The 11,442-nt window shown below is 43.7% G+C and overlaps 1 protein-coding gene across 1 annotated transcript; it reads left to right on the forward strand.

Annotated features, from left to right (window-relative positions):
* Positions 1–5,307: 5,307 nt before the first annotated feature.
* EEF1A1 (eukaryotic translation elongation factor 1 alpha 1) lies at positions 5,308–9,939 on the forward strand. The gene is made up of 8 exons (XM_065835332.2): positions 5,308–5,451; positions 6,229–6,420; positions 7,307–7,486; positions 7,621–7,917; positions 8,175–8,325; positions 8,507–8,763; positions 8,986–9,220; positions 9,537–9,939. The coding sequence occupies exons 2-8, from the start codon at positions 6,277–6,279 to the stop codon at positions 9,659–9,661; spliced, it is 1,389 nt and encodes a 462-aa protein (XP_065691404.1). The 5' UTR covers positions 5,308–5,451; positions 6,229–6,276; the 3' UTR covers positions 9,662–9,939.
* Positions 9,940–11,442: the final 1,503 nt, after the last annotated feature.

An 11,442-nucleotide genomic window follows, 5' to 3' on the forward strand; every position in this document is an offset into this window, starting at 1 on the left:
TAGCAAGAGTGATGTACATGTGACTGCAACAGAAACAGATACCATGGCCTGAGTGATGCCAAGACTTGAAACCACAGTAGTGTGGAGACGGGAGAGTGAACAATGGATGCCACCTCAGCTGAACAGCAGGATATGTCCACACTATCCTTACTTGCCCAGGTCTCAGGTACTGCTCTTCTTCCTCCTTTGGCCTATCCATCCACTGTCTCAAATTTGTAGCACACTTTTGCAGCCTGCACCTAAATCACCTTTATTATGTTTCTTTCCCTTGCAGCCATAAGCTGCATCTCAGTTTTTCTTGATTTATATAAACCTCTCCTAGGAATCTACCTATAGATCCTGTCTCCCTCCTTGAAAACTTGCCTTTACTTGGGTTGGTGGGAGAAGCAGAAAGTGGCAAATGCAAAAGGTCGGCAAGATGAGAATGGGGAATTACAGGTTCTCTGTGGATGAACTTCCAGCTTGCTAAGTACACAAGACAGCTCCAAACCTGCTGTAGTGAGAGGCAGTAAAATTGACCTCGTGAGTGGACGGTCAGCTGAGCTATTGGAGCATAGCTCACTTGAGCTATGGGGTCTCAGAGAACTCTCAAATGCATGGTCAATGGATGAGTGGTTGAGGTCCCACTTGAAAGTTTTGTCACAGGCTTAATGGCATAAAAGAAAGAATAGGTTGTTTTTGGCAAAATTATTCTTAGTACAAGAGACTGGAACCTTAAAATAAAATTTTGGAAGTTCGTGATAAATTGGGAGCAAGAGCCAAACTGCTTTCACCCATGGATTTCTGTTCAGCAACTGACAATTTGTTTATGCACAAAGCACTATTATATATACATATATATATATAATGCTCACATTTATGGGTATTATTTGAATTGAAGTCCTAGAATGCCCTGCCATTCATTTAGGTGTCCAAAAGGTGATGGGATATAGTAAAAATGTGATTTTGTTTGGTGAAGAGAAGCAAATCCTGTAGCCTGTTTGCTGTTGGAAAACACTAATGCAAAACCACAGAACAGTTTAACAAATTATGTTGTTTCTCCGTAATAGCGGTGGTTACTTCATCAGCCCTTCACCTTTATTCTGCACTGGTGTCTAGTAACTGTGCTTCTTGCCTGGAGCCAGGTCACAGGTAAATTTGCCTAGCACTAATAGAGTATATGAAGCCTTGTCAGGTGTCTACAACTGAAGAGTCACTTTTTGGTCAAACTAAGGGAGGAATTACTTCTTGGATCTGAAGTCCCCTAGTTGTCTGCATGTATCTTCCATTCACTGATAAGTTCCAGAACAGTCTTACTGAAGCAGCCACCTGCAAGGTTCTTTTCTTCTCTCTCAGGACACTTCTGCTCTATACCATACTTTCATTTTCTAGCTCAGTAACACAGACATCCACGGAGAAGAACAGAACAGAGGTTTAAATACAGCTGTTAGTTCTGGTTACATTTGCAGTATACCTCCTCTGTCTGACACTAAATCTTCAGTATCGCTGCTCAACTGGTACTAAACATTCAATATAAATAAGCCTTCTCATGCTGTGGATAACTGTGGTTTGAAAAGACTGACCGAAGAAATTATTTTTATGTTTTGTTTTTTTTTTTTTTTTTTAATTAGACTCTCCTCTAAGCATTAGTCCTTCACCTGTTGTAAATGCTGTAACCAGAACAGTAGTGCTTCCCACAGGAAAGTTGTTTTAGTGGAAACAACGCCTTTTTAAGATGCTCATATTAAGTTATTCAGAAGCTTCTGAAACTGTAGCTGCTTATTCATCCCAATAATACTCTAAATAGTTTTGAAGGCCACTCTCTCATACCTTCTACTCTAAGACCTTATTTTTGGAATCTATAAGCAAGGTCAGCTATGAGATCAGACAAGGTTGTTGACAGCTTTATCCAGTCCAAGGCTTAAGGCTTCCAAGGATGGAGAAGTTTATTTTGTGCTGTCTCCTAAGATAGTAACTGAAAGTGTATTTACTGTTGTCTCTTCCTTTTACCAAGCAATTTCACTTACATAAAAAAATATTGGCTACTGGTCCAGAGCTAAATAACTTTCAAAAGTAGCTTTTTTTTCCAGTAGTTTAGGTTACCTCACCCAGCTCAGTTAAACCATTTTTGAAGCAGGTTTTCTGTCTAATCAATTCATACACAAATAGCACCATTATTCTATTAATTGTTCTTTTATTTATTAAATGCATGATTGTAAAATCCATTAGCAAGTGTTAGGATCATGTAGATAAAAGGATTTCATAACAGATGTAGGTGCTTTTTATTGCTATTAAGAATCAATGCACTAAAGAACAATCAGATGGAAGTAAAGGTGTGTGCTCATGCTATAGTTTATGTTGAACATTTAGACTAATGTATGTTATTACAATTGTCATATGACAATTATAATTGTCACATAGGGATTAGAAAGCATTTCACAGTTAGCATGGGTTAATTGTATTACAAGATGATGCTGCATACCAGAATCTGGTTTTGCTAATCGCCAATTACTATTGGTAATTTTGGACCACTTTTCCATCACCCTTTCTGAAAGTACCCTCAAGAAACCTTAGTGCCTTTTCCATACAGAATGAGCTTGATAAACTGTATTTCTCAGATCTGTGTTTAAAGTCTTGTACATATCAAAGAGATTAGTTTTGCCAAATGAATAAAGTGCAAAATTTGTAACAGGGTATTTGCATACAGGATTTAGCCCAGTGTATGCCTGTGTTAGCTGAGAGGATTCTTCAGAATGCATTTCCACTGAACTATGCAAGGCTACTCATATATCTGAAGCTCCCCAGCTGTATAAATATTTTTATGATTGATAATAGGAATGTTCCACTAATAGAATGGACAATGAAAGTTGTTGAGGGAATAAAAGCATGTATTGGGTAGATTCAAGAGAAAATAATAACCTTCTTTGAAAACTCAATTAAAGAAATGGAGGGGGAAAAAAACATCTGTTGTAGACTTAAACTAGGACCATGGCTAAAAGTTTGTGCAGCAAAGTCAGCTTTCAAAGCTTTCATCTATGTACATACCACAGAAATTGCCATCTTAAGAAGTACATAGTTCTAAATGCCTCTATTTATTAAATACTCTTTTTAAAAAAATAAATAAGCCACTTAAAAAAATGTGCAGCTCAGTACAGGCCATGTAACAATCATTAACACATTTCCTTTCTCCTCTCCCTCTTGACGCACAACTCACTGACTACATTTGGAAAGTGTTAAACCACCTTTTTATGAGATGGGATACTTTGATAGATCAGTCCATTAAAAATACCCCCTACTGAAACAGACATTTTAGAAGCTAACTTCAAACCATCCTGAATAGTAAACCTCTTTAGCTGTGTTTACAAACAGTCTTTGCTTTATAGGAGACCTGTGAAGTGCAGCTTAGCTTTCTTACCAAATATCACCCTTCGGACCTCAATCTGAGCCACTGGGTGAATCACTTTATGATGATGCATTTCCATTTCCATAAGTTGATGAACCTCCATTTTCCTGCCCTTCTGTTACTGTGTCTTCATATGCAATGTCTTCACTAATAACTGCCCCTAAATATTAGTTTTGAGGAAAGCTGAACCATTTCTAGCTTCCCCCCACCCTCACCACTGATCTCTGCCTAAAAACTTGGGGAGAGAAAGAACCTTATTAATTTATTCCTTTCTTAAAAACTAGTGATTTCAAGAATATCTGAATCTTTTTGCAGGTTTTACTCTGAAACTGGATTTTTGTGTAAATTGAGTATTCTGAATTCAGCACATCTCTCAAATAAAAGCTTTTTTTTTTTTTTCAAAATACACCCTATTTTTTTTTTTTAATTTTGCAAACAGAAAAATACCAGATATCTTGGAAGCACTTCAATTCCATATAAATCCATGAAATACTAAATTTACAGCTCTTCTGTAAATTTCATGCTGGGTGTATCTCAGCTACAGAACCTTGGAGTCAAGTGACAGTGTAGATGCATGAGGTGGCTGGGGGGGTTGTCTTTGTTTGTTTGGGTCTTTTTGTTTGGTGTTTTTTTTTTTGGTTTTGTTTTGTTTTTTGTTTTGGTTGTTGTTGTTGATTATGTTCTTTTTTGTTCGTTTCAAACAACAAGCTACTTCCATGCTTTACAACTGCAATCTGAGGAGCATACCAACAAATGGGATTATAGTAGCTCTTTCTAACACAGGTGTATAACGTACCTGAAGAAGAAAAGGGAGCGCGTAGATTTGTTTCCTTTGCAGGTCATTTTAAAAGTACAAACATAAATATTTGTTCAGCTTTTCAGCTTAAATTTCACTTGAATAGGTACAGGAGATGTTGAATGTTTAATGGAATTTATTGCATTGGTTAGGAGTGAGTAAACCAGAGAAGAACCCATTAGAATCACGAGGGCTTTAATTTCTGATGCTGTGAGCTGTTTCGTGGCTCCTCACCAGCATGGTGTCAAGAACAATTTGTTAGAGCTGCCCATTCCATGTGAAAACATGGAATGGGGGCACATCTTGCAGTTTGGCTTTCTTACACAGAACTCACATATCCTAAATGCTTGATTCTTTTAAATACCTTTGCACTTCAGATGCATCTTTGCTCAAGGTCTGTCCACCTCGATTTGTATTTTTGTGCCAAAGTTTTTTGAGCGGAGTCAACTTTTGTTCTCTAATTGTATAAGGATTTTTTTTAAAGCCAAAGATGCTGTTCCTTATTCCTGTGTAATAAGCTTCTTGAAATTCCTGTTCCCTCCCAGCTGTTTTGGGAGACTTGCAACATGGTGAGCTGGGGGGGTTCTTGCGTTCCATACTCTTAAACAAGTAACAAATGTAGGCGAGTCAGCGTAACTAACTGAACATGTCTAATCTCATTGATTGAGTTCTTTTGTGTCCCGAATAAGAGATATAATTAATTTGCCCAGGGCTTTTCCCCAGAGACGTTCTCTGGCTGCCGCACCCCCCGGATCGGGCCGTGGTGCAACATGGGCCGCTCCCTCTCGCCCGTGGGCTCCGCTGCGGCCCCGGTTCCGCGGGAGGGGTCGTGCCGGGCGCTGACCGAGCGCTAGGGGCTCCCGCTACGCCGTTCTCGGAGGAGGCGGCTCCACCCGCCGGTTCGGCCCGGCCGCTTTTGATCGGCGGCTGGAAGGGCGCAGCGCTCCCCTCCCCCCGCTTCGCTGGCACCGCCCCGCCCGCGCTGCTGCCGCGGCACACGGCGAGCCCGGAGGGACAGAGGATCCGGCGGCCCCGCTGCCAGCGGTGACCGCGGGGGCCCCCTCGAGCTGGGAGTAGCTCCACTGGTGCCACAACGGCCCTGCTTGGGGCCCGGGAGCGCCCTTTGCCCGCCCGGGTGGGGCTGCGGGGGCGGAGCCTCGGGGCCGCCGGGAGTGGTGACGTGTCCCTCAGGCCCCGCCCCCGCGCAGGGTATATAAGGGGCGGTGATCACGCCGTCGGTCTTTTTCGCTACGGGTTTGCCGGCGCCTCGGAGGTGAGGCGCGGCCACGCGGGGCAGGCCGGGACGGGGGGGGCAGGGCCCGTGCGCACAGGGGGCCCGGCAAGCGCGGTGACCGGGCGTGGCCGCCGCCGCGGAAGGGTGCGCTGGGGGATAGGGGGCAGGGGTAGCGGCAGTGGGGGGCGCAGGCGTCGGCGTAGGGAGAGCGCACGCCGGGGATAGGGCGACGCATCGCCCCCGTCGATCCACCCCCACCCCTGTGAGCGGGGTGACCGTGCCGGCCCGAGGCACATGGCCACTCCCTACCGCCGCGGGGGTGGCGGTGAGGCCGGGACGCTGGAGTGCGCGGTGGTGGGGTCCATGGGCCGCGGTGGGGGAGGGGAGGATGGGGCACGAGTAAAAAAATGGCCGCTCGCCTTTCCTGCCCGCCGCCAGCTCCACAAAATGGAGGACGCGGCGGCCCGGGCGGGGTGAGTCACACAAAGGAGCGGGCCGGCCCCGCCCTCCGCGCTGCCCGCCGGGCCCGCCGCCGCGCTCCCCGGCCGCCGGGGGTAACTCGACCCCGGTGGCGGCGCGTGGAGGGGGCGACGCGAGGGGCGCTCCGCGGGGCCCCCCGGCTGGCCCCCGCCCCTCCCTCCCTCCCCCGACGGGGCGGGGCTGGGGCCTCGGGCCCGGCCGGGCCTACCCGAGCCGCCGGCACCGCACGCGGGGCCGCCATAACCGCCTCTGGCCCATGGGCCGGTCCCCGCCGGCGGCGCCGGGCAGGGCGTTCGCACCGGAGCTGTAACCGGTGTTTTCCTGGGGTACTTCCAGGTGTCGATTCTCTTTTGCCGGAAGAAAAGAACTTGACTAACATCCAAAATGGGAAAGGAGAAGACCCACATCAACATCGTCGTCATCGGCCACGTCGATTCTGGCAAGTCCACCACCACTGGCCACCTCATCTACAAATGTGGTGGCATCGACAAGAGGACCATCGAGAAGTTCGAGAAGGAAGCTGCTGAGGTATGTGAGCCTGTGACATCCAGCAAAATCTGGGTGGTGTGGAGATGAGTAGAGATTCAGTTGAAAAACTAAGCTGCAAACTGTTAAATGGCCGCAGGGAGGCAGTTTGGTTGCAACTGTCCCAGTGGCTGAACAAGTGTGTGAGTGTTCTGTGGCCACAGGGTGGCAGTTAGGTTGCGGTTGTCCCGGTAGTCGAGCAAGTCCTAAAGTGTTAAATCCGCCATTATATTAGTTGGCAAAGCTTAAATGGTGGAGTATAGAATAAAGGAAAGGAAGGGTAGTCTGAAGCTGTACCTACATAATTATACCTGGAATTGTAGTTTGAGTTCTGAGCTTTAGTCTTTGCATATGTGTAGTTGAGGATGAACTTGAAGAAGATGCTGTGGTAAGGTTTACTTCTCAAAATAAGAAAGGTCTGGATTTTGATGTATGAACCTATAGCAAGTATCATACTTCTGTGTAATGACCATACATCTTTAAAGCACATAGTAGAATGAAATATAGCAAGTGTTAGGCTGAATGGCAGTTAAACCGTTGGTTATCGCAGGGATTGCATTTGAGAGGGAACTTAAGTTTGTAGAGGACACTTGATAGTAGGAGGTAATGATGTGTTAGTGCAATTAGCAAGCTGTCAGGAGGGCCAAGCTGTCAACAGGTTAAATAACGGAAAACAGTTGGCATCTCTCACTATTAGTGCCAAATGTATCTTGTTGCTTGTTTTACAAGCAGCAACATTTTTCAGTATTAAACCATTTACTATTCTTAGATTTTGCTCTTTAGCCAGTGTGTGATCTTTCTGAAGTAAATGCAAATATAGTTCTTAAACATGTTTGCTTTTTCTCCTTTTTGTGTTGTTTGTTTTTTTTTCTTACTTTTTAATCCATAGATGGGCAAAGGTTCCTTCAAATATGCCTGGGTCTTGGACAAGCTGAAAGCTGAACGTGAGCGTGGTATTACTATTGATATTTCCCTGTGGAAATTTGAAACGAGCAAATACTACGTCACCATCATTGATGCTCCTGGACACAGAGACTTCATTAAGAACATGATTACTGGAACTTCTCAGGTTTGTAAATAAAACTAAGGATTTGGGGAGTTCAGGCAGGTTGTTCCTTGGTTGGGGAGGTTCCCCTAATAGCTTGACACATGTGCAAGCATTATGATGAGTTGTTGTGGTTTTTTTTTTTTTTCTTTTCAAAGGCTGATTGTGCTGTCCTGATTGTTGCTGCTGGTGTTGGTGAGTTTGAGGCTGGTATTTCCAAGAACGGGCAGACCCGTGAGCACGCCCTTCTGGCCTACACCCTGGGAGTGAAACAGCTGATTGTTGGTGTTAATAAGATGGATTCCACCGAGCCACCTTACAGCCAGAAGAGATACGAAGAGATTGTCAAAGAAGTCAGCACTTACATCAAGAAAATTGGCTACAACCCAGACACTGTAGCATTTGTGCCAATTTCTGGTTGGAACGGAGACAACATGCTGGAGCCTAGCACTAACGTAGGTTTGACATTTGTTGATTTTAAGAAACGAAACTAGGAGGATTATTGATAAGTTATACAATGGTAAAATGCACATATTTTTTAATAGTAACGTTCGGAAGTGCTGAGGTCAAAAACTAAATCCCACCACTTCACAAAATCTTAGTCTGCAATAGTATACTGAGGTAGCATTAAGGTACATGACTTGGTCTCTCCTGGCCTTGTGCCATTAAAATTGACAGACACGTAATGCCTGGGGTTTTTTTTCTGTTACAGATGCCCTGGTTCAAGGGATGGAAGGTTACCCGAAAGGATGGCAATGCCAGTGGAACCACCCTCCTTGAAGCTCTGGACTGTATCCTGCCACCAACTCGCCCAACTGACAAACCTCTGCGTCTGCCTCTTCAAGATGTCTACAAAATTGGCGGTACGTGTTTTCATAGTGCTTCTCACTGGCCAGCAACAATGAATGTATGGGACAGAAATGCAGTTGGCTGTCCCTGGAAGGTGCTTTTCAAGTGGAAAATGTGGAGTAGTTCTGAAGTGTTTTCTTCTGTAAGGGTGTGCGCTCACTGAGCTGAATTATTAGTATTGCTCCTCTTCTGCAGGCATTGGTACTGTACCAGTTGGTCGTGTGGAAACTGGTGTTCTTAAGCCAGGCATGGTGGTTACATTTGCTCCTGTCAACGTTACAACTGAAGTAAAATCTGTTGAGATGCACCACGAAGCCCTGAGTGAAGCTCTGCCTGGTGATAACGTTGGCTTCAATGTCAAGAATGTGTCTGTGAAAGATGTTCGTCGTGGCAATGTTGCTGGTGACAGCAAGAACGATCCCCCCATGGAAGCTGCTGGTTTCACTGCACAGGTAATTTTTACAGCTGTTTGAAGACTTGTGAAATGGAGCTCTGGATTTTGAAATCCTAGAGTCTTTGTTCCTTTCTGACTAGTAGACTAAACTATAAAGTGACATAGACTTGTGTTTTAAGAAATACTTGCGTGAAGCAAATAATGTAAAAGCCCTGGCTTTGTGAGATACATTAGTATTCAAAATTATCCTGGTGTTAACTTTGCTTTCCTGGTTTTCTAGGTTATTATCCTGAACCACCCTGGCCAAATTAGCGCTGGTTATGCCCCTGTGCTGGATTGCCATACTGCTCACATTGCGTGCAAATTTGCTGAGCTGAAAGAGAAGATCGATCGTCGTTCTGGCAAGAAGCTGGAGGATGGCCCCAAATTCCTGAAATCTGGAGATGCTGCTATTGTTGATATGATCCCTGGCAAGCCCATGTGTGTTGAGAGCTTCTCTGACTATCCTCCTCTGGGTAAGACATCTCCCAAAAGTATGTTAATCCTCATCTCTGGAAAAAAGCTCCTTGGTTGCTGGTATTGGGGTGTAATGTGTTCTGTGAAATATATTACAAGTTGGGACTTCAGAAGAATCTTCTTAGTGGAACCAAACGTTCAGCAGTACAGGGCTGCTCTCCATATAATGAGAAATCTCTGTCCTAGTCCCATGCAGTTTCACTGTCCTGAAGTGGTATTTGCCCACTTAGCCCAAGCTGCATGTTGCTGCTGTGCAGATAATGCTGTAGGTCCGTAGCCCTAGACAAAAGTCATAAAACCTGTTTTTGTTTTTAGGTCGTTTTGCCGTGCGTGACATGAGGCAGACGGTTGCTGTTGGTGTCATCAAGGCAGTTGACAAGAAGGCTGGTGGAGCTGGCAAGGTCACAAAGTCTGCCCAGAAGGCCCAGAAGGCTAAATGAAAATTCTGTACATCAGCTGCCACCTCAGTCTTAACCAGTGGTGGAAGAACGGTCTCAGAACTGTTTGTCTCAATTGGCCATTTAAGTTTAATAGTAAAAGACTGGTTAATGATTACAATGCATCGTAAAAGCTTCAGAAGGAAAGGAATGTTTGTGGACCATTTGTTTCGTGGCAGTTTAAGTTATTAGTCTTTAAAATTGATAAATTTTTTAAAATGGAAACTTGACCAAAAAATCTGTCACAGAATTTGAGACCATTAAAACAAAGTTCAATGCTACGTCTCTGTGTTCTTTGGGTTAATGCTAAGTTTCTAGAAAAACCTACATACAGTCCTGGCGGGATCAGAAAGGATGAATGTTACTTGAGTATGTTCAGAGTTGCAAATTCAAATTTGTCATTTCTGAAGAGTAGAGCAAAATTAATCTGCAGGTTTGGTTTTTAACTGATTTAAGCCTTTAAAAAATAACTTACCTGGTGCTTTCTTTAGAAGATTGTTTCTAGATTAGCTAACACAAATAGGTTACAGTTAATGGCATTTTGGTGCATTTCTGCGATGCATTGAGTAAACCAAGAAAACCATATTGGGAATTAAAAATAGCATGAACAAAAAGCCAGCTTTGCAAAGGCATACAAAAAGAATCAGGTGTTGGTTTTCCCGTAAGTCTCTTTCATTTTTTTTCTGGGGAACTAATTAACTGTCCTGTAGATCAAGATTAAACACCTATATTTAAATGTTTTCTAATATCTGTAGTAACACATTCAGTAGCTAAATTTCAAAAACAAATTTAGACTGAGATGTGTCAGGCAATCTTTGAATAACCCACCATTACAGCATCTTGCATAGTTCCATTTCAGGAAAAAAACTGAGAGAAACAAGTATTTCTACTGAATTCCAACTGGGATGGTGTTTGCACTGGGCCTGCTTGCTGGTTTTGGGTTTTTGAATTTGGGGTCAAAAATATTTTTAGAATGTCTACACATTCTGGTGATAAATGTGATAAATGTGTGCCGCAATGTCGACACCAAACAACATGGTGGGACTGTGCACTTGTTTTCCTTAACAATGGGTTGAACATTTAGATTGAACAGTCAATTTGAAGTGGAATTGGGTAACTAGTCCAAAAGATCACAATCACTAGATAAATAAACCAAGTAAAACATTCTGGGCTGTAAGAACTACCAGCTGTAATAAATGAAGATTCTATAATACAATTAAAGAATATGTAAATGGAGACAAGCAGTTAATGGATAATTAGATCTAGCTTGCATAATGATGCAGCTGTTTTTCTAACCTTTAATGTGATTTCCCCACAGCATCCCCACTGAACTTCAGTAAGAATTCAGTGTCTTTGAAGGATTGTTGTTCCATGGCACCAGGATGTTGTTTCTGTCTGTAAGGGCTATATGAGCTCGTTTGTTTTCCTTTCCTTCTTCAGCTGTGTGCTTGCTCTGCAGGAACTCATATCTGTACTGCTTGGATAATCCTGAACTGCCGTTACTTACTTTCTTGCTCTGTTTGCTTTGTTTGGATCTTTCCTCCTTTTCCGCTCACCACCTGTGTCTTAACTACATTAAAACTTTGGAGCATTCTACACTGGTGTTAAGGGTATAGATGTACTGAGTGCAGTGGAACCAAGGGCTCGAGTACGGCTGTCTGTAGAATACTATGGAATTTGGTAAAAGAACCTCATCATGATTCTTAAATTCTAAAGGTTTGTTAGTATACCCAGGGCAACAGGAAGTGCGTAACTTTAAAACTGAGGCAGATAAAAAAGTTGCT

This window comes from Patagioenas fasciata, chromosome 3 (assembly GCF_037038585.1).
Source record: "Patagioenas fasciata isolate bPatFas1 chromosome 3, bPatFas1.hap1, whole genome shotgun sequence".
Lineage (NCBI taxonomy): Eukaryota > Metazoa > Chordata > Aves > Columbiformes > Columbidae > Patagioenas > Patagioenas fasciata.

What these genes read in the sequence shown, in the direction of transcription:
- EEF1A1 (XM_065835332.2), top strand. Translation starts at nt 6,277, where the DNA reads ATGGGAAAGGAGAAGACCCACATCAACATCGTCGTCATCGGCCACGTC. An exon ending in TGCTGGAGCCTAGCACTAAC is followed by an intron (nt 7,918 to 8,174) that starts GTAGGTTTGACA and finishes TTTCTGTTACAG; the next exon opens with ATGCCCTGGTTCAAGGGATG. An exon ending in AGATGTCTACAAAATTGGCG is followed by an intron (nt 8,326 to 8,506) that starts GTACGTGTTTTC and finishes CCTCTTCTGCAG; the next exon opens with GCATTGGTACTGTACCAGTT.